We start from the raw sequence: 23,673 nt of genomic DNA, 5'->3' as shown, positions 1-23,673 counted from the left end.
TTATTTTAAGATTAAATAAAGAAAAGATAAAACACCTCACTTTCTTCACATGCCCTTCTGCCAAAATCTCTCAGGTACTGCTGCCAATCTTTCAGAAAGCTGCTGATAACTTTCCCAAAAATTAAACATTATCTAGAATAATCCTGCAGCAAACTGAGTGTTGGAACTCAGACGATTAGGCAGCTATAAAGTAACAATATGAAATATCATTCTAAAACAGCACACTGCTATGTTCAAGACACTATTGCAATGTACTTCTCTGAGAATATCTTTGGAGCTCAAGGAAGAAAGCAAATTCACTAGTGGTGAAGGCGGCAGTTGTATCTAAAAATTCACACCAGCATATTTACATACAGTAATTTAAATATTCTTCCCCTGCAAGTTCTTTTCTAAATCTGCTACACAAAGAAATTAGTACTAAAAAAATACTACAAAAACTGCATTGTCATAGTTACAGCTGTGATTTTCTAAAGCAAGACTATAGCTTTGGTCTCTTTCCTCATAGTTTAGATTATTTTTCAAGTTTATTTCTCCTGCCTGAATTTCTTTTGGTTTCTTCTGATAACATAGTAGCCATGAATTGCTAGGCACATTTTCTGTAACATCAATCTCCATTTTTCACAGACCACTAAGTTATCCTAGAAATTATTATCTCACAGATAATTTTTGTGTATTCTTCTAACTTAAAAAAACTCCTAAAAAGTTTTGCAAATCTATTTGAACATTTGGCTGTCTTGATGAGCCACAGAAGCTGTACTCCTCTGAATCACTTCATGGTTCCCATAGTTACAGATACACATAGAACACAGTTATTTTTTATTTTTTTTTTTTACATTTCAGAAATCTGACAAAATAAGGTAAATGGTATGAAACAGCTTTACAGTCAGGACTGACATAAAGTTTTAGTTGGTATTCATAAAACAGAGATAACTCTGTTTATCTACTTCTACATCTACAAACCGCAGTAAAAATATAGAAATGCTCAGAACCAGACTGTCTTTAATCATGGACAGGTATGTTCATCATTTCTGTGGGAGCTTTCACTACAGCACCATTACTTATATTTTTATACTCTTCTTTTATATAATACATCTTTTATATATATATACACACATACATATAATTATTTATGAAAAGCTCATGGAAAGGAAAGTGAGTCAATTGGTGCAGGTCATAGGGGAATTGATACGCATGAAATAAATTTTGTTTTTTATTCTTATTGATACACCAAAAAATATTAAAAATAGCGTTATAGATTCTACATCTTTGGAAACATTCAAAACCCAAAAGAACACAATCCTGGCAACCTGATCTACTTGGACCTGCTCTAGGTGAGTATTTGGATTCAATGATCTCCAGAGGCGCCTTCAAACATCAAAAACTCTGTGAAACTCTAAACAATAAAGCACTAAAGCACTGATTAAATAATTATATATAATATATAATGAATAAAGCCTTATTGTTCTTCAGCTATGCTACATATTTTACTGCTAGAAGGCATGCCTCTTTCTTGTCTCACTATCTCACACAGGTTTCTGCCCTAAAGCAAACCATATATATAACCTGAAGATCTGAGTGGAGAGGCTCTGAGCTCACATGAGGGGTTGTGGAAAGCCCACAGCATGCTGACCCATTTTCTTCAGAGTGTACACCATGATGCATGAGCACAGCTATGAACAGAGCTACTTCCTCAGCTATCCAAGAGCTTAAGATTACTTCTACCAAAAGCTGGTGGAGTGTCTGAGTGCTGGAAAACTTCCAATATGATATAGTGAGGACAAAGTTGTCTTATATTTATAGCATATATGTGTCTGTCTGTATATATATATACATATACACACATCTCCAGAGATTTCAGAGATTAGTCTCTCTATCCTGTGTTGAAGAAAGGTGTGAACAGCTGATGGCATCCCCTCTAGGTTTGAGAGGTCATCTACCTAAAACATGTATTTGAGGTTTCCAACCTGTACAATGCCTATCACTGTTGAGTTAATGAGAAGAACATACTGGCCTTGACTGCCACCAGGAGCATGGGGTCACCAGGAGATCTTTTCTGACACCTCTATCTGCAGAGGCTTTTGGGGGAAAGAAAAATGAACACAGGAAACGAGCAATGCTAACAGACCCTGTTTGGATCCACAGGAAGAGACAGTGGAGCTGAGACTAACAGAGCACTATGAAGACGTGATGCAAAAACTCAGGGGCTGTGAGGAAGAGGAGGATTATTACTGGCTGTAAATAGGGATAGAAGGCTGGCAGTTAAGGAATACTCCTAGCGGGAATGAGCTGAAAATAAAACAGTGACAATCATGTTAAGACAAAGATTTTTATGGATGATGTAACAAGCTGCCAAAGGAACATAAGGGAGCATGTGCAGCACATTTGGATCTGTTAGTTATAACAAACGCCCAAAATCCTCTTTGGAAGAACAAAATGTTTGGGAGAAGAAAAAAGCATGCTTTCGACATATTGCAGGATCATCTCATTGCAGAGATCTCTGCCACACAGCTTGACAGAAATCTTCTCTGACCACTTGGATTGATCATCCTTCCACGCACAGAGGATTACGATTTAGGAACGTGAACTCTGCTTCGACAGAATTTTCCTCTGTGCCCCACCAACTCCTATGCTGAGAAGTTCTGGCTGCTGAGTTTTCTTAGAGCTCCCACACTCCCAAGTCCACACAAAGCCTAGAAAAAATCTGTCAAAGCCTTGCAACCAGTTTGTGAAATTAGGCATCTAATTTGTGAGTGGTACAGTGGGAGGAGAGTGGCACCAAACATATGCTTCCTCCTGTGCCTGGGCAGCTGCACACACAGCCCTGGCTCACCACCACCGTCTGGGACAGTCCTCCTGAGGCTGAGCACAAAGATGTGAACTGGTTTCTGATCTGTTACAAATACTTTCTTTACATCCCATACAGATAACAGTCCTAAACAGAATCTGCATAAACCTGGAAATGTAAACTTAAACAAAATTATTATAAATAATTCGACCTCGACCAGATTGATCTGCATGTTTTAACTTTTCTTAAGAAAAAAAAAAAAAGAAAAAAAAAGAAAAAAAAAAAAAAAGAAAGTTCTCAGTGAAAGAGCAAAACTCACAAATTACTACTTGTGAAATATTTCATTGGCACCATGGTGTAAATTTCGCTGGACAGAACTTTTCATGTTGAGCATCATATGGTACCTTTAGTATTTGGCACAATTACTACTACCCAGTAGGGTTTTGACAAAGCACCAAATAGGATTATGCCCTATACAGGTTTTATATATTCACATTTCAACACCTATCCTTAGGTTTATAGTTTTTTTACATAATTAGAAATACTTAAGCCTGACCTTTTGTTATGAATGTAAATGCTTGTATTCTTATAATTTTGTAAAGCATAATTATATGCTTATAATCCTTATAATCCTTATGATTACAGAAAGCAAATTCTTCCCACTGATACTATCACAGCAACTTCTTACATGTTTAAAACAAAAACACACTTTATTTGTACAATATTCTACCTTACATGGACCAGCAACCTGATCTCCTCAGACAAAAAATCTACCAGAGTATCCTGAGGAAACACAACATACTGTGAGAGTTTGCTCAACATCTGATTTGCAGTTACTCCCTTACCAAAAGGATGACACGGGTTTTTTGGCTTTTTGTTGTTTGGGTTTTTTTAAATTTCATCTTTGTTGATCCTACCTTCTGAGATGTCCATGGTCCTTTCTTTTAATTCTCCCACCTCTCGCTCCAGGTGCAGAGTCTGAGGCTAAGTTGATTAAGTCTGTGCTATCTGTGCTACCAAGCTCGAGCACAAAGGAACCTCAGTAAATCTGGGATGGAAGATTTGAGGAAGGGGAAGAGAGAATATCAGTGTTCTACAAGAAATTTGAGTGGATATTTCAGATTTATTAAAAAAAAAAAACAATAACTGGGGAAAACAATGTTTTTGGTAAGGAAAAGTGTAGATTTTTAGGAAAGCAAAGACCATGGAGACTGAGAAAGGGTTAAACAACTATGGGTCTGAATATGGAAGATTCAAAAGATAAGGAAAAAGGAAAATGGGGCAGGAAAATGCACCAGGAATTTTGTGCCAGTGTAAGAATATTGCAATTTTTTAACTGATCTAAACAGCAAATTTACGGACTATACCCAGTATTAATATCAGAGGTTTACTGTTCTGAATTTGCAATACTACTGGCAGGCCACACAGGGAAAGAGGGAAGTTTCAATAGGGTAAGATGATGTAAAGCAGTGCAGAACAATACGCTTTGTAAAATCAAACAGTAATGACATTTCATTATCTGATGAAGCTACTGTTACAAAAACAGGGTAAAATTTGAGATCAGAACTTTGCTAGATGAGGAGAACCATTCTGATCTTCTGCACTTACCTGTATATTCTCAGATATCTAATCAGGCTTTGTAATTCCTAAACAAATAAAAGGCATATAGTGCAGTGACAACTTAGGGCTATTTGGGGAAGAGGCAACAGTAAAGGATATTTTGCCTCTTTATTATCTGAAATAGAGGGATGTCTACTCCATGGTGGTACAAATACAGGGACCATGAACTGGACTTGTGCTTACATGCCTGTTCAACAGAAGCAAGCAATCTTTTTCATCAGGTAAGGGATTTATGTGTTGTAGGTTTCTGTGTGTGTCAGGAGTTACATTTAATGGCCAGCTAGATCCCTTATATAAAAGAAAGAGAACCATGTCAGCAAATAAGAGAACTTTCTTATTCCCTGCTTGGTAGAAGGTAGCTTTGCCATAGCAACAGCTTCCAGAGCTGGTGAGGTCCATCTACTATCGCCTAGACTTGGATCACCTCTCCTGCTTACTGATATTTGCTCAATATTCAGCCATAGTTTATGTAGCTGAACACTAAACAAACATGGAGTTTTCAGGAAGCAGGAGTACCTCTGATCACATTGTGTATCAAAAAATAACTTTCAGACACATCAGCCTTCTGCTGGGTTCAAAGACTGTGCCCATTTTGTGAACTGCAAAGATCATTTTCACCAAGATGTGTGATAAACATTCTATGCTCAGTTACTGTTCCTCTCAGTTTTGATTTGATCCTTCCATGTTCTTGTGACTCCATCTTTGAGCTTTTTAAATTCAGATTATATAACACTGCCAGCAGAATGATCTCAGCCAAAAAAATCAACTTTAGTTATTTAAATCCAAAACAGACATAATAGACAAATCAGACAATTCCACCCTCTTCCACAGTCACAGGGAGAGGTTTTCAAGAATATATTATTTCAGTAGTATCTACTCTTTCAAGAATCTGAGTTTAAAAATTCCTTTGTATTTCTCTCTAGTTTATAATTAATTTTAACTTTACGCTGAAATCAGGTCAGTAGACTACATATTTATAAGGTTAGTTTTATTCTGGTTGTCTCTGTAAGTTTTAGGTGATTATACTAAAACCAGCGGTTTATCCCAGCTTAAATGCGACTGGTTTACTGGAGGTCAGGCTCTTCTGGCCCTGTTGTCTTTAATAACTTTCCTTTAACCACTTCAGTTCTTTAGACAAAAGAATACAGGGAAGAAGGGAAGACTTGTGAGATGAGGTGGCCAAGAAGAACAAATGTCCAAGAGGACATGGATGAAGAGATAAAAAGGTTCAAAGTACGGTGAAGAGAAAAGAGAGATAGGCAACAAGTTGAGGAAAAAAAATTGAGAGATGGACATTAGGGAGAAAGTAGGACAAGCATCAGAGATTATGAGGAAACTAGTGTACTGGAAAAAAAACAAAATTGGATTGCTTTGTTGTCACAGAGCAAAAGTTTTATTGCATTTGGAACAGAGATGTCACATAGACAAATAAAACTTACTTCAGAGGAAACTCTACTTCCTTTTCTTGGTTTAAAGGTTTTTTTTTATTTGGGTTTAGTTTCTTTTCTTCAGAGAAGAAAGAAGGCATTTGAGGATTCAGGGTTGTCTTTCTCTTTTAAGAGAAATGCTTTTAGGTGACCTGTACATCTCTTCAGGCATATTTAGCATAAGACATTACCAAGCCTACACACACATGCACTATGACAAACCACCTTACTAACGAGCAGACCAGGACTCTCAGTGCACAGCAGAAAACAGCAGCAGATTGGTCGTGAGACACTAAAGCTCTAAATGCAACCAAAGCACGTCCAGCAGCTTTTGTAATAACCATGCGGCACTGCAGTCCTTTATTTGCAAATCCTTCACTTTTTTCCTCTCTGCTTATTTTAAAGAAACAACTTATTCTGAAGTTTAACATTCAACCACTATAAGAGGCCTCTATTTTTTGCCCTGAGCACAAGTGATGAGAGTATTGATTCCCTTGGAAGAATTTGCTGCTTGCAGACTATGACAGAACTGAAAGGTTTAAGATCTGCACTGAATGTCAGTCATGCTCTGCCTAAGTCATACTATAGTACCAAGTCCTCTGTATGATTTTAATGGCTGTCCTTCAAATTAAATCAATGCAGAAGCGACTCTTCAATTTCTAAACCTGCATATCTTTATTTCTCCCCCTCTCTACTATGTAATTAGATCCAAGCATTTTGTTTGAAAGGGTTGCTGAGACTATGCCATGTCACTTGCTGTGCAAGCACAAGGAGCTTTTCTTTTTGAAACATTTATGGTATTTGCTAAACTTAGCCATCCCAAAATGTTTATTACACAGAAACCTAAGAATCACTCTATACTACATTAATCTTGAACAATGTTCTCTTTCCTTGCTGATTGAAGTGCAGGAATCTAAGTTCTTTGCACACATTTAATGCAATAATATGTGTCATTTAAATTGAAAAAGGAAATTATTGGGCAGCTAAAGTCAGCCACCCAGAAAACTGTCAGAAATAAGAAGGAAAAAAGATTGAGAGATAGTTTTAAATAAACTCAAAAGATTGAGTTTATCAGTAAGATAAACCACTAAGAAATGGTAATTACTGTTAAAATATATGCTGAAGAGGCTATATACTTAAAAGGACAGAAAAATAAAACCAAAATAGAAGCAAGGAGGAAAAGGTGATTTTCTTAGCCAAGAAACATTGTGGTAGCTACATTCACAACACAGATTTGGCAAAAAATTAGAGATTTTATTTGGCAATGATCATCTAAGAAAACTCTAAAATGCAGATTCAAACCAAACAAACCCAAGGCCTTAATCCACTGAAAGGGCACAGAGCAACCTGTGTCAGATGAGTTTTGAGAACAGAGCCAACTTACAAGTAATATAAGGTGTTGTACACCAGAAAGCTCTTCTAGTCACAATTTAGCACTTATAAAAAGAGTGGCTTTTAAATGCAAATGTTAAAGTAGTTAAACCCCAAATGTGATCTTTCTGGGGCTAAAATAGAGAGACAACCATTTTATGTTGATGTGAGTTTACAGTTAGCTCTGTGATCATCATTTAACTCATTTTCATCCACATGGTGTATACAAAGTCGCTTCTGTATGATTCTAATTTATTACACAATATATAATGTAACAGTGGAATACTAAGTGCCGCATTATTATCTACTAAATATTTAATTATTAATTAGCTTTTAATGGAAATAAAGCCTGGAACACTGCCTCAAAAATTGCGATGATATGGCTTCAAAATTTCATTGCAATTAGAAAAATTAACAGAAGAAAAAAAAAGAGAACTGAAAGCAAGTGAATAAGGATAGTTACAACCCATGTGCCACTGACTGCAGAAATGATAAAAAATTAAGAAAAAAATGAAATCTTCCAAAGTAATGTTTTAAAAATCTGCATCATTTGCCCTGAAAACAAGCTACTGTTTCATGCATAAAATCCAAGGATTAAACCCAGTCAGTTCACAGAAGACAGCAGTAACTACAGGAACTTATAGCCAAAGAGGAAGTGATTAGAACATGGCAAGCTGATCCTACGATATGCAGAGCTACAAAAAGAAATGAGCCTTGCCAGCCCCAAGGTGAGGAGAGGAAGGTGTTTAGGGGAGGAAGCACTGCAGTCCCCTGAGCAGGGATTCCCCTACATCCTGCAGAGAAGACCATGCTGGGGAAAGTTTTCCTGACAGAAGCTGCAGCCCCTGGAGAAACCACATGGGAACAGGTACTCTTCCTGAAAGACTTTGCCCCACGGAGGACTCCAAGCTGGAGGAGGAGGGAGCAACAGAGGAGAACTATTATGGACTGGTCCCAGCCCATGCCTGATGCCCTGTGCCACATGGCTGGACAAGGCACAGGAGTGGGGAGTGGAGTAGTAAAGTTGAGACAGGGAAGAAAGGAGGAGCAGAGGGGTATTTTAAGTTTTGTCTTTGCTTCTTACAATCAAACTCTATTTTAGCAGGCAGTAAATTAAATTAACCATCCCCAAGCTGAGTCTCTTTTCCCCACAGTGGTAGTTGGTGAACCAACTCTCTGTTTTTATGTCTGCCCATGAGCTTTTCCATCTTACTTTCTCCTCTTGTCCTGTTGGAGCCTCTAGCAGCCAGACAAGGTCAATCCACCAGAGAAGCCTCTCTAAAAAGACTTACAAAATGAAGAAGTGTGTAAATCCTATATTTGTGAAACAAACTGCATAACACTTTTTTTTACAAATTACTGAAAGCCCATCTACAGTCCTTGGAATCTTAAGTTTATCCCCATAGTGTTCAACGGAAGAAAAAAATTATCTGGATGCATTTTAGCAGCAGCCCAGATAGATTAAACAGCCTTCTTAATCAAATTTAACTTAGTCATGAGCTTCCATATCAAGAGACTTAAAATTCAAGTTATTTTTCATGTAATTAGAGTCACTGAAGCATTAACTTCTGTTTATCAGTGGACCTTGCTAATAGAGGGCAAGATTGGTCAAGTTTTCAACTCTCTTTTCAATTGATAACTTGGAAATTTAGACACATGGTCTGGAGAGAACTGTACCTAGCAGTATGCAACAGATGTTGACACTCCATAAAGCTTTTGCTGCAGTAACTTTTGAAGGTGTATATCTCTCTCTAGGATTACAACAGGAGAACAGATTCTGAGAAACACACACTAGGTTAGCATAAGACTGCCTGCCAAACCTGCCTGAAACTTTTATAGCTTGAAGCATTGGGCTTGCTCCTTGATTTGGCTGCATGGCTAACTGCATCTGCCTTTTGTATCCAATTAGCTGCCTGTCATCTTCTTTTCACAAAAAATAAGCAGTTTCTCCCAAGTCAACTAGACCAACTTGGTTTATCTCCAATCACCATCTCACCCTCAAGAAGGCTAAAACATTCTATCCTTGATTAAGGTTTTTTATTCCCTTAACTGACTTGATCTTTCTGAAGCTGAGTACTCAGCTGAACTCTGCCATTCTCATTATCTGAAAACTGTGCATAGCAAATTTTCAACAAGAGTTTATGACTGTCTCATTGCATGGTCAGAAAGTAAAAAAAGAAAGATTTTGTTCTTCACAGGCCTACGAATTATACTCAAAAAAATGGAAAAGAATTTACCAACGTGAATAAGCATATCCTAAATCAAATACTGAAAATTTAAGTGTGGTTTAGTACAATTTTCAGTAATATACAACATTTGCTTGTCAGTGAGAGTCTGTAATGTAGGGCAAAAAAGCCAAACTGAACTCTCTCCAGTGGAATGTATTCACAACTTTCCACATATCACAGACTGCATAAGACCATATACCCTTTTTTAAGGAGGTCACATGTAAAAGACAAAAGGTTAAAAAAAACCAGCTGGTGCATGAATTGTCAGGTTGCCTGTAGAGGAGAAAGCACGTAGGTTTGCACAGAAGATTCAGAGTGTGTGTCAAGTTTCATTAGAAACAAGACTAAATATAGGTTTCTGAATGTTTCTACAGACCATTGCTGCTGTACGATTTCCTACTGTAACTGACAAAAATCTGTTGTAGGGTTCAACTGGCCTCCATTCCTACCTTCAATGCCCTAACATTTCCAAAATATGAGCACAAAACTGTAAGGTACAACATGGGTATTACCTGAGAGCCACTCTCACTGGGGCAGCTGCTGGGAGTTGCAGTAAAACTCTGCAGTACCTTATAGGACACTTGATGACTTGGGGCTCTATCTGGCTTAACAGGAGACACAGTTGAGAAAGATGCAGAGCTGATTTAGTCTAATTCAGAGCAAGCTGAAGCACTCTGGGGCACACTGATCTCCACCCAAAGGTATTACATAAGCATAAACCCAGCTCACATATAATGAGCTGTGTTCTCATAATACGAGGGGTACTCATCTGGAACTGGTTCCTACTCAGTCTGGCAAGAAAATGCATTGACTAAATCTCCTTTGGACACCTCACCAGTCTCCTCTTTAATAATCTACACAAAAGACCAAGAGGTAAGCTCCTCTAACATCAACAATAGGCTCTACTAAACACTCACTGGTTGATTAGGAAAACATCAGGGGTATGGAGTGAAGAGGTATAACCTGCAACACAGGACATCCACAAGAGTATGTTTATATCGACACTGAAAGCTTAGGGGGCAAAAAAAAAAAAACAAACAAAAACATAAATTAGATTAAATCTTCCTCAATTTAATTCCCTTGTTGCTTTTTCTGCTGCATTAAACTTACATGGGCAAGAAGCTGCCTCTGTGGTCTCTTGACCCATCCACAAAGGCAGTGAGATGAGTCCCTGAAATAGTCTAGAAAAGAAGGCTTCTTTACAGCCAAAAGAACTGATCCAAATAATCCTGAGGGGTAAAGCTGTCAGGCTGACAAAGGTCTTAAGAGGAGTTTGCTCATGAACTTTCAACTGCCCTCTTTCTGTTTGTAGAAGATATTTGGTCAGAGAAGAAAAAGTACAGAGAAAGATTAACTTTGCTGATGCATACAGGTATGAGCTTTGATCACTTTCCACATGTTAAAGAGAAAAAGTTACACTACCATTATTAAAATCCCAGCAACAAACAAATATTTCCTCCAGTCATGACAACACAACCATCATTCCCATGCTCATCTATTTCCAGAGAGTCCCAGCAACATCTGCTCATCTCTATGATTAATCTGCACTTCTCAGTAACACTCAACTTTTCAGAATGCAATATCCCAAATAACTGTCCCAAACCTCACCACTTCAAAGTGTTTTGCTATGGAAGCCTGGTTTTTATGAACAAGTTAATAACAAATATAATAAATAATCGAGAAATTAAAATTTAACTCCAAAGATTCCGTAAACCTGTTGCATGTAAGTTATTTGACAGGTGTTTTAGCTGGAGTACTGAAACTGCACAGTACATGATTAAACTTCAGCCTAAATAACACACAGCATTTTGGAAACCTCAATCTGGATTAAAAAAATTATTGGGTTTTATCTGCTCTTTAAGGAAATTCAGATTACATTTTGTCCAGATTTTAATTTAATCTCTGACCAGTCATTAAACAACTGGTAACAGATACTTTATATCATTTTATAATCACAGTTTTGGAGAAAGATTTCATTTATCTCCATAGGAAGGCTGACTTGCAGATGGGTCCTTATATTAAAGGAATTGAAAGAAATTCACAAAATATTACAGAAACTTTGTCCATAGATTTCCTTGCTTGAAATATACACTTCTACCTTCAATTATGCTTAATAAAATCATGTACCTTAGGTATATGTATGCCAAACTATCCTACATCCTCTCTAATTGCAGCACTGGAGATGTATAGACAGAAAGTATCCATAAGTAAAATTACAAAAGGCTCCAGAATGCAAAATATACAAAAACATAGATGGAAGTATCTTTATCTAGGACATTACGTGGCTAAAAATACACTGAATTTAATCCTGGATGAGGATTAAGGTTATTTATGATAAAAAGAGAAACAGAAAGAGAGCACAGATTACATTTAGCCCTCATAATTACTTTGTTCTCTTGAAATTTTTTCAGCTACTTGTTGATTTCTTGTAATACATAATAGGTCAAAAATCTTACCAAATCTCTCTTTGCATTAAGATCTCTTTTTGGCTAAAATACCTCTGGTTTTGTTATTTATTCTACACTCACGTTTTAATACTCCAAGATTATTTCTGTATAAACAGAAAAGATATAGTTTTTTCAGCAGTAGCACAACTAGGGCAGCTACATATTATAGGAAACCACATTCTTAAAATTCAAATTTTTAAGAGAATGGAGATGCTTTTTCTATATCTTCTTGATTAAGATAGTTATTTGCTTACATTAGTTCTGCATTCCATAGCAAAAAATAATGGTATGTTTATTATATGTGGTATATAGAGATCTCTAATCTCTTTAATGATTTCTGCAGTGCCAACAAGTAACAAATTATTCCATTACAGAAATGAAGATAACAGAAATATAGCAAATACACAATACCTTGCAAAAACATTTCTGGCATCATTTGAAATGCAATAGGGCAAAATGAATTCAGAATTAACAATTGCAAATTTGACATGGCAATGAAAATGCCAGTGGAGTTTTGGATTTTAAGATACCATAAAGGCAATAGTCCAACAGTAATAGTAACGAGATTGGATTTGACTTGTTAGCGCGAGATAACAATAAATTCAAAGCAATTCATATAATGAATTAAAGGACTTGAAAAAATAGGACAGTGTGGAAAATTAACACAATTAAATGTGCATAATACACTGAAAGGATGCAAGAACAATTCCAAATAGGTATAGTGATCTCACAGCTGGAACTGCAGCTTGCTATCTACAAGTTTTGCAGGGATTTAAGGCTGAGTTTCCTTTCTACTGATTGTAACATTACTGGAAACACGTTGAAGTAATGAAGAACTGAAGAACTCATAAACAGATTCCTGGAGTGAGTATGCTTTGAAAATTATCATCTACATAGACCAAGTTAAACAGACATCCTACCTGTAGCTAACCAACCCTATTCCCAAAAATCTGGAAAAAATATATAAACCTGAAATATTTACTGTATAATCCTTAAATATTTATAAGACTTAGTATTTATGAAAATATTAATACTGATTCAGCAATAACGATTTGTTCATAAGAATAAAAGGTTCCTCTTACAAAAAAAGCCCTCATTAAAGAAGAAATGCTCCTCACAAAATTAGGATTTTAATTGTATGTATCATTATTACAGCTATCTACATTATTGACGGCACAATTTCAAGCAAAAGGGGATCAAATAATATTAATGCATTTCCAATCTATCAGAATTAATAACTATAGGCATTGTAAGATGTGGAAAGAAGATTTTATTTCATGCATATAAAGATGCAATTTTAGCAATTTTAATTGATTTATATTTTTTTCCTCATGATTTTATGAAATTGTATACATATTCTGACTAGTCAGAGATGATCAGAATTGTGTCTGGTTTAAACTTTTAATTTTTTCCTTTTACCTTACACCAGATACACATACATTATCATATTAAATCTGTAAGGTCATACTTGCTCATTTTCAACACTGTATTCACTGAATAGACAAGGATCAAAATCCACTATAAAGTTACAGTCTACAGGATCATATTGATTACACTGAGGTATATGAACACATATACCTTTCTCATGACTTTTTACTGTTGCACCACTAGTATTTTCTTTCATTGTCCTCTTTCTTCTTAAGGTGCACTGCATAAAAAAAATCTCAGATTTCAATTGTTATAACTTGCTTAATTTACTTTTCCTTTCCATAGATATCTGCAGTTGAAACTAATTAACTAAAATTATCTTCCTTTACACAAGACCTTGAATCCCACCTCTTTACTTACAGATATTTAGGTCATAGATGAATCATGTTTGAAAAAAAGTAAATTAAAATATTTCTATATTGCTGTATTTTCTGAAGCCAGCACTTATTAGAAAAGTGCAATAAAATCATTTCAGCCCAGATCTAAATACTTACTCAAAGTATACTTCTGGACAAAAACACAAAAAGAAAAATAATTTCAAAATTTTGTATTCTGTCTTTGTAGTAAGATCTTCCTACCTACCCAAGTCAGGTAGGAAGATGTTCCTCTTCAATATTGACAGCCCTATATCCCATATGGAAAAGCAGCTTTTATCACAATGGAGTTCAACAGCGATCTCCCACACCTCACATAGTAACTGAGCCAGTAGGATACACAATATTTTTGGGAGAACTGCTGGAAGGCTCTCCTGCTCTTGCTCCTCAGTTTTATATCATCAACTAAATTGGACCAAACAGAATGTGAGATCTTGAGTGTTAAAATGATAAAAATACTACATTGAAAGAAAATAAAAACTTAATGTTTATTTGGTAGCTTTGGGGTTTTTTTCCTCTCTGAACGCTGAGCTGAAAAAAATCATCATACTGTTAGTGCACTTTCTAAAGGATTCTGTAAAATTCTGAAATTCATTTGTCCAAAACTGTAAGTCACAGAATTATTCCCTAACAGAACTTAAGGAGATTTTGCGTAAGCCTATAATGTGTATAGTTACAATAAGCAAACAAGTAACAAAAATGACATGAAATATCTTTGAGATTTTCACTGTTCACCCTGCAAGTGTGAACTTGCCAAGCTGTAAGGACCAAGTTCCTGTAGGTAGCCCTGCCTGAGCAGGGGGCATTGGATCAGATGAGCTCCAGAGGCTCCCTCCAAACTCAGTCCTTCTGAGATTCTGTGACTGCTATGGCAAAACATCTCTTTTTGTCCAGATAAATGGGCACATAAATAATAACTCCTCAGGTGATTGAAATACCTTGAATCATTTACAGATTTCAAAGGTCAAAAAATTGGGTTGCCCTATACTTCCTGTATTAAGCTATGTAGTAGGATGCACATATGTGGTATGCATGTATATTCACTTATGAAAAATCTGTACAATATATGCTTATACATACATATATATATATATATATATATATATATATATATACACATGACATTAGGTAAGAGGAGGTAGAATAAAGCTTCTCCTGAAATGCCTAATTGACCTTTGCAATCTTATCCTTTTTTTAATGCAATTTTTTGCACTGGAAGGAATTATTACACTCAAAGGTATTGTTTTGCATTCTAAATAATTCTCATAGTCTCAAATCAGTTAAATTGAAACAACAATACTGAAAATACAAGACTAAAAATAGGATTACATGGCAAGAAATAACACTGCGGTGGATTAAAAGTTTGGGGCTTCTAGGCCCAGTTATACTAAATGGGATTTCCACTATTTATGTCAAGCATCCACAGATTGCTGTTACCCAACCTGCATGAAACAGCAAGAACAGATGTGAAGGATTCAGGAGCCCTTTACCACAGTAAAGAGAGAAGGTTGCAGTAGCAATAGATTTTCTTGGTCATAAAATGTCTACACATAAAGCTACCAAATCGCATGACACGTCACAGTTTAAGAGTTTGGCAAACAGGTAAAGTAAACCTGGGTAAAACACAGAGCTTAATAAAGTGGTTACTGATTTAGTGATGATTTAAGGCTATGGTGGAAGAAAAACCCAGGTGTCTAGTGTCCTGACTTCTACAGTCCTATTATTAAATGAAGAAACTCTGATCTGGTTAACTTTAGTGCATTAGCATCATCTGCCTACTTTTTTTTTTTTTTAATATAAGAAAGAAATAATCATTTTTGCTAGCTGGATCCTATAAAAATTGTATTTCAAGGCGAACATGTTTCCTCAGCAAACTTGGTGAAGAGCAAGCTAATTTTAAGGATTTTCCTGGAAATTTTATACACATTTGTTTGAAAGAAATTAACTTCCCAAAAGCAGAGGACAGTGATCCCCACCTTACTTGAAACAGAATTCCTCAATTTCTTCCTGGCCTTTTTTTCTTTTCTGCTTGAAACAGCAGTTCTAGGGAGGCACTACTGAAAAGCAGTGCTTCTTTCACAATGCATATAAGCCCCATATCTTTTGGGAAACAAATTATGTTGAATGCGACAGAGAGAAAATCTGCTATCAATTTGCAATTTGCTATGTAATTTACATCTGTCTGTTAGATTTTTTTGTTTTGTTCTACAGCTGTGTTAGTAAGAGCATACAGAAATTAGCCTCCTAATGGACAATCTGACCCAGGACTTCTGTTCAAGAGATGTAAAAAAAAAAAAAATCCAGACAATCCAGACATTTTGTTCTGACAATATTACCAACTTCTGTTAAAGCATTAGTACACAGCTGAATTGCATGGAATATGTACTCAAGTTGGTAAGGCTTAAATTAAAAACCCATTATGTAAGCAAATTTTAAGCATAATTTAAAGGAACTAAATGACAAACTCCCTGAAAAAGCCACCTGACATACAATTAAGCAAATGTTTCCAAGTTGTCTTTCTTTCCAAGTATGAATCAATGACATTATACTAAAATGAAAACTATCTCAGTGAAAGCCAGATCAGAAATAGGACTCTCTTCTGCACTGATTACCAGCATTATTTTCTGCAACCACATACTACTAAGTTCAGTGACATAAATTGTCATATACTTATAATGTATTTTACATCTGGATTTCCCACCAGTTGCCCTTTACGTATGGAAATAGAAAAAAAGAAAAAGAAAACTGCTCTATTCTGCAAAACACAGGAAAATTGTGACAACATTTACTTTTATCGTTTGGTCCTATTTTTTTTCATTTGAAATTTGACAAAAAATAATCCTAATGAAACCTCTACAATGGCAGACTGATTGCTATGGATAATTATATGGCTTAATCTGGAGCATGGATCTTCCACCTAATTCTGTCAATGTCATGCATATTTCACTTAGTTCAATACACCCACAGGACCTCACAAAATACTTGAATTTTGATCCAAAGAAACTACATTTGCTCGTTCATTTTGTACCCTATAGTGTATCTCCTTTTCCATATGAGAAAGAAACATCTATCAGGTGATCGCAAAGGCAATATATATTTTTGTATTACCTAACCAAATACTATGAAAAGGTTTTACAGGAATGAGGAAAAAAAAAAAAAAAAAGTTGTATTTTCAGTCATTTTTCTGCTATACAAGGTTGTGGTACCATGAGAGGGAAGAACAGAGAAACCAGTGGCAGCCAGGTCATCAGGAGTACTGAGGTTGGGCCCTTCCCACCCCTTCCACCCCTTACCAAACTATGGACAACAACTAGTTGGACATTTTGCTGACTTCACTGCCCTAAAAACCAAAATATTTCACATCACAGGGGAAAGTGAATGGAACAGAGAGAAGTAACTTAAACCCACCACTATTTGGCAATTAAAATTTTGGTGTATGGAACACAACTAAAAGGATTCAAAATGGAAGTGTAGGCCCTCTGTAAGGAACCAAAACCACCTAGAATATTCTGCCAAAATAGAAGTGTCAGCTTTCTCTTAAAAAAAAAACCTACCTGACTTCCTTCTGAAATGTTATCTCGCATAAAATTGAATTAAACCCATTAAATGTGGTCTGCCCACAACCATATGAAAGGAAAGCAAACTCAGGTCAGAAGTGCAAAGAACTAAGCAATCCTCAAAAAACATGAAAGAACTTCAGAAACGTATTTGTGTATGCATTTTGACATTTTAGAACAAGAATCACTGAAATTCATGTAACTCATTAGTCACTGGAGTATGCCAGTTATTGCCAATTAATTTTGGAAGTGTAATGGAGTCATTTCTGGATCAGCCTAGGATGCCTACTAACTCTCACTACAAGGTGTTTTGGGATGTACTTTATGATTTTAAATTAGGAGAGAACATATTAAGTTCCACTACATATGGTGAAAAAATCCTTAAGAAATATTTGGCACTAACTTGAAAAGGTCAAGGACAGCTTCAAAGCATTACATTTTTAAAATATTTAGCTACAACCAAGAGCTGCAAGAACCTCTTAGGGACCTTGTACATAGCCCTACAGCCACGAGCAACCACATCACATAAAGCCTTTCCTAACCTCATTAAATTTAGCCTTTAAAGTTTTATTGGGCTCTTTTTCTTTCCAATAAGCGACATGAAATAAATCCTCAAGGCTTTCATACTTGTAAACATCTTTTTTTCAAGCCAGGAGTGTTTAGGGCCAAGTTACACATATTTGGTCTCATGTATTCTCTGTCTTCTATTCTTATTGTTAAGATCAATTCCATACTTCCAGTTGTCAACTATAATTGCTTTAGGTCTTGTCCTCTTAATCTCCCTAGCCTTCTCTCACATGAGCAGCTCTCCATTTCCTGAGTCATCCTCTGATTGACTTTTTTTGTGCCTGTCACAGTTTGTAAAAGATGGGTAATGCATGGGAAGCAACACCCCAGGTGAGGTATCATTAATTCCCCAACTCTACAGGAAACACCCTGAATCTAGGTTAACACTTGATTTTTCCTGAGCTGACACTTCAGTAATTCACACTTCATCATCCTTCCCAAATGATGCACCCTTAACTTGAAGAAATTTGGTGCATGTGTTTTGCATCAATATAGTTTATTGTGGGAAAAAATCATGGGGATACTAAGGGATAAATATGTTTTAAAAGTTTTTATTGATATGAAACCTGCCATATGTAATTAGTCAGGAATGTTGAGCCACTGAAAAAAATTAAGAAATAATATTTTTCTCACGTTGCTCTATTTTAATTATGCCAATTGTTCAAAAAATGTTGTTTTTAGGTATGTATTACTATTTTTAAATTAATTAATTATACATATTACATTAACTTTTAGAGAGAGGCACTGCTAAAGCAAGGGTACTTTAAAGAAATTATCCCCATGTTTCTCACACATTCAGGACTATTTATTATCATTAACTTTTCAGCTGTTAAAGAGAAGTAGCTCAGCTTTATCACACCATATAGAATTTATTTTCACACATTACTATCATGGCATTTTCTTGGCATGTGGAAGCCTAGAGTTCAACACCTAAACTAACCTAAACCTTTAGGAAAACCTAAACTAAGACAAGTGCAAATGATAAGATTTTATTTAATTGAATTTAGGACAATCCAAACAAGTCAGATATGTCTTCAGAATACCTCTTCAGAGTAGCACTAATACTGACATATTAAAAACCTACTGCAATACTCAAATGTGATACAAATAATTTTCTCTGGGAATTGAACAGTACTAAATTTCAGGTTACAGGTATGCTAGTATTTAAATGGGGGCAAAACACATAACACCACTTCATATCACAAGCATAACTCAACAAAGAACGCATCAAAAACTACACTAGTGTGTAGTAAATAATTTACACTAGTTTCAGAAAAGCTAGCTAATTGCCACACTTAATACTCCATTTGAAAATCTGGAGTGCCACTTTTTGCAGAACTGCCCCAGAAGAGGTGGTAAATGCACGTGCACTCTTCTGCTCAAGTCCTGCCACACCTGATGCCACGCACAGGGTGCAGAGATGAACAGGGAGCTGCCCTCACCTATTTGAGACAAGGCACAGGCAATACTGGTGAATATGCCTGTACCTGATCCTAAAAGTTCTGCAGATTTTTGAAATTATAACTAGGAAATCAAAAAGGATTCACTCCACCCTGCTCACTATACTTACGTCCAGTTTGTTTGCCTATATATATTATTCCAAATGTCAATCAAAAAGCTGTTTTTACAAGAATTCCCTGAATATCAGCTGCAGCCAGAAGTGAAACACAGCAAACCATGTAAAACCATGTAAAATTACAATTAAAAGACCAAATTAGATTTCCTGAAGCTGATGGAAGTACCCTGCATGCAAAAAGTCAAAACTGTTAACTAAAGATGTATTTAGGCTTTAGTTTTTAGCCTATGTCTAATTCTCAGTTCTAAATTTCTTTTATTGTCATAATTTTTACAACAGTCTTGGGTTTCCATGTTGAGCTGTCTTTAAGGCTGATGTTCAGCTAAGGGATGTGTAGGGCCTGGGTGTCAGGATTCCTGTTCTCCCCCCTCCCCTGTGGATGATTATGAAATTTCAGTTCAGTTTTTCACATTAATATGTATCCCAGTTAACTAACAACATTATAACAATAAATTATAAAAAGCATGGATTCTAACCACTTTGTCCTCCTTTGGGAAAGCATCCAAGGAAGCAGAATAAAAAGAGAAAAGAAAAAAGAAGAGATAAAGAATAAAACAGGCAAGTATTAATAGACAGATTTCAAAGAAATGCAATTCTAATAACTCTCTACAAAGAGACAAAAACACAAAATTAAGAACAAAAAGAGCTTTAAATAAAAAGATGACATTACTGCATATGTTGAAAACATGTTTTCCCACCCTGACCCACAGAAGCATAAATAATATAAGAAACAAAATGCAAGTTACAAATGAAATGACACTCTTCCATTTCTGTGGCGTGAAATAGGGGGTAAAAAAATGGTTAAAATATATATTCTTTTTTTTTTCTGAAAAGTTAAGCTGTATCACATGCACTCATTAATAGAATAATTTAATACATCAAAGTAAACTATATTTTCAGACTTGCTCTGATGACACCATCTACAGGTGACAGAATGTAATGCATCTATTTTTACTAATACTAATACATGCACATTTTCATTCAGTTCACCTACAAAGTTTTCTTCAGCATATGAATGTAATTTAATTGAGACTCACAGGTACATCGAGGCTATGGAAAAATTTCTAAAATAACCATGAAATGCATCTTTTTGAGGGGTTATTTTTGGTTTACATGAAATTTCAGAAGGCCTATTCAGCTTATGTTCATCTTAAAGAAAGTGAAAAGGCCACAAACTAGTTCCCCTGTGAACATGATTATCTGCTACACAATCTGTGTTCACTTTAGGTGTATTTGTGTTGATACCAAGAGCACCTATAAATTTACCTTACAAAAGCCTGGCATCTTAAAGCCACACAAGAAAGTTGCCTCATCTCAGGACAGAAACCAAAACTGTTCATGTAATAAAAGGAGATGTGTAAAATGTTTTATAACACACCATAGTCCTTGATGACCAGCCAAAAATAATCACTGGATAACAGTATTCCAAATTTAGATCCTACTGCTCCTGCATGACAGAGGAGTCAGAGGCTTGAAAGGGACTGACTGACCAGAGGCTACTCTTGGATAACGTTTTGTTTTGTGGAAAGCTGCTGCATCTAACTCATGCAGATCAGAGGGAGAACCATTCAGTTCACTTACCTGAAAGTAGGATGCTTAATCCATACTAACCTGAAGTTTTAATCTTTAAATAAAATTTTAAATAAATTGGCGTAACATTTTTCCTGTGCTAAGAAAAGTACTGGTTTTTTTGGTTTTTGTTAAACCAAAAAGTTGACTGATTTAATGTAAAAGCAATCTATAAATGTTTATGACAAGCTCTATGAAAATAAAAATGTAATATTAAATAAGGCTCCAATAAGAATTTATTACTATGGAGTTGTACCTGAGCAAAAGGGTTTCTTCTTTTATTCCATGAAAAACAAGTACATTTTCCACAAGCTGTCACTCCATAGAACTAGACACCATTATTCTTTTGCTTTAATTAACTCTGTGATTCCCAAGTACCTTGGCAATCATTAAATACATTTGTTTTACTTGTATGATTTTACATTGATTTATGTGTATGATACACACATCATAATGAAGCAGTGAGTGAAACACTTAAGTAAAATGAAGCACGAAATGCCAAACTTAAAGTGAATTATCTGCAGCATGACAATGTCACGGAGGCTTTTTCTGAGGAGTACACATCAGAAGACTTACATTGTTTGATCGCAGAGAGACACGACCTCCACATCGAGCACAGAACTTGGTCCGGCAATAAGAGCATAAATGGCCACAACCATCTGCAAACTTTGTTTTATGACAGATTCCACATGTTGGAGCATCATCCTTGTGCTCTCCCTGGTAACGGCGGGCTTCTTCCCCTATCTTTCTTACTTGCTCTTTATAGCTTTCAAATTGTTGATGCAACCTCCTGCATAGATGAGAAAAAAGTTTATATAGCACGAATAGGAGGAAAGATTACTACTCTGCATTTCTTTCAGTTTGCAACTTCACCTAATATTCTGGGCTTGTTCGCAATACTACATGTACCTCATACCAAATACACACTCCACATGAAAGACTGTATAGGGCAATCTAAAGGAAAAAAAATAATAGACATCTTTATTCTTGAAGATTTACTTCAAAGATTACAAGCAAATCATTTCACTTGACCAGAAATTGATCCATATGCATATACTAAATAAAATTGCCTACTGAATAAAAGAAATAATTGTGTGACCAAATTTGCATCTTTTTAACCCACTTAATTTATATATCAGGTGTAATCAAAATATGTAAATCAATCTCCAGTTTCAGTGCTTTCTAAATCTAGATTACTAACACATGCAACAAATATTTCAAAACATGGTCTACGATGACACTGACCTTACAAGAATATGAGAACATCTTTTTATTTCAAATTTACATCTTAACAATCTATTGTGTTTTTTCTTGTTAAGTATGAGAGACTACTTAAGGTTTGCTATCCCTCATTATAGATATTCCAGCTTGGCTGTAGGAGTATATAGAAGCATTAGCAAGTACAGAGGTTCCTAGGATGAAGACTGCTGTTGAAAGAAGCAGCACTTCTCCTCCAGCTGCCCCAAACAACAAACACCCTGACCCTATGCCCACCATCTGGAGAAGCATGCTGCTACACAACACACTCACCTCCTAATCACAGCTCAGAAAGACCTGAGACAGTCTAAGGAGGAGATTCCAGAAGGGCAAAACTTGGTCTTTGCACCATGCTATGTAGAACCCAGGCTTTTCCAGATGTTGCTTCAACTCTACATCTCCATGGATTATGTTAAAAATCATGAGCAACTACACAGATTATGACTAGAAAGAGGCAATCTTGAGTTTAATAAATGGAAACAGTAGGTGTGTTGTCTATAGAGATCTTGGTGATATCCTTTATCTCTACTCTGAGCTACCTACTTCCTTAATTAGCCGTGACTCACACCGTTTAACCAGTGCACTTTTAGTGACACAATTCTATGTTTCTGTGGCTTTGTCTGTGTTTGTGTGTGTGTGTGTGTGAACTTGTCTGGAGTTTTAAGACGTAAATGATCTGTGTTCTTTGTATGAAATACTTTTTTGGTGATGTGAATATTTTTACTTTAACGTGGTATTCAAACCTAAAAAATGATAATTCAACTTGACTCACAGGAATTGTGGTAAAACACACATAATTCAGTTGGACAGGAATATTATTGCTTGTAAATTGTATTTCAACCAGATCTCACACTAAAACCAGTAACATCACATGGGTACATTCTAGTGAGAATGCAGCAACAGCAAAAGCTAAGCAACCAAATAATCTATTCTCCCTAACTACAAATACGATGCATTATACTTAATGCTTTATGCAAATCAAAAGCTTGGCAGGAGAAGCAAGGGGGTTGTTTTGTTTTATTTTTTACTAACCTGCTTAAAAACCTTTGCAGTATTGAGTAAGATGAGAAAAGTAGGTCAAAGAATTAGGTAAAATACTGGAGAAACTTAATACTTTTCACCATATAACTGGATTACACATATGAATTAACTTATCTTACACAGCTTCTCACTTATAATGCATAAAAACAACTGCAGACGTTCAGGAATTTTTATAATAACCAGCTTAAATAATGCAATTAAATAATGGAGAGGTCTGTAGGTAAATTCCTTATTACATCAAATATTCTATTCTACTAAAAAATGAAACCATGGAAACTAAATTCAGTTCTCCTCCACTAAAGTAAAACCAAAAGCCCTGGCTGTTCATTAACATGGAAAGGGAAAATAATAGCAAGCACTGCCCCTCTTCCTGTTCTTTCTGAATTAGACCGTCTACATTTGAACTTTTTCTATCTCAAACGAAGC

At 35.8% G+C, this 23,673-nt stretch overlaps 1 protein-coding gene across 45 annotated transcripts in view; it reads right to left on the bottom strand.

Moving 5' to 3' along the window:
• Positions 1-23,673, bottom strand: part of RIMS1 (regulating synaptic membrane exocytosis 1) — a 301,642-nt gene that overhangs the window by 163,425 nt on the left and 114,544 nt on the right. For 43 of the 45 annotated variants that reach the window (XR_005256425.1, XM_038132937.1, XM_038132940.1 and 40 more), the window contains exons 2-3: positions 21,526-21,739; positions 19,857-19,868 (exon numbers count right to left, since the gene is read on the bottom strand). Coding sequence is in view for 44 of the 45 variants with exons in the window: in XM_038132937.1 (XP_037988865.1) it covers positions 19,857-19,868; positions 21,526-21,739 (226 nt within the window). In the remaining variant the exon portion in view is untranslated. The remainder of the gene's footprint in view (positions 1-19,856; positions 19,869-21,525; positions 21,740-23,673) is intronic. The other 2 variants (XM_038132944.1, XM_038132953.1) reach the window with 1 other exon arrangement.

Source organism: Motacilla alba, chromosome 3 (assembly GCF_015832195.1).
Source record: "Motacilla alba alba isolate MOTALB_02 chromosome 3, Motacilla_alba_V1.0_pri, whole genome shotgun sequence".
Taxonomy (NCBI): domain Eukaryota; kingdom Metazoa; phylum Chordata; class Aves; order Passeriformes; family Motacillidae; genus Motacilla; species Motacilla alba.
This window is presented reverse-complemented; position numbering and strand designations above follow the sequence as displayed.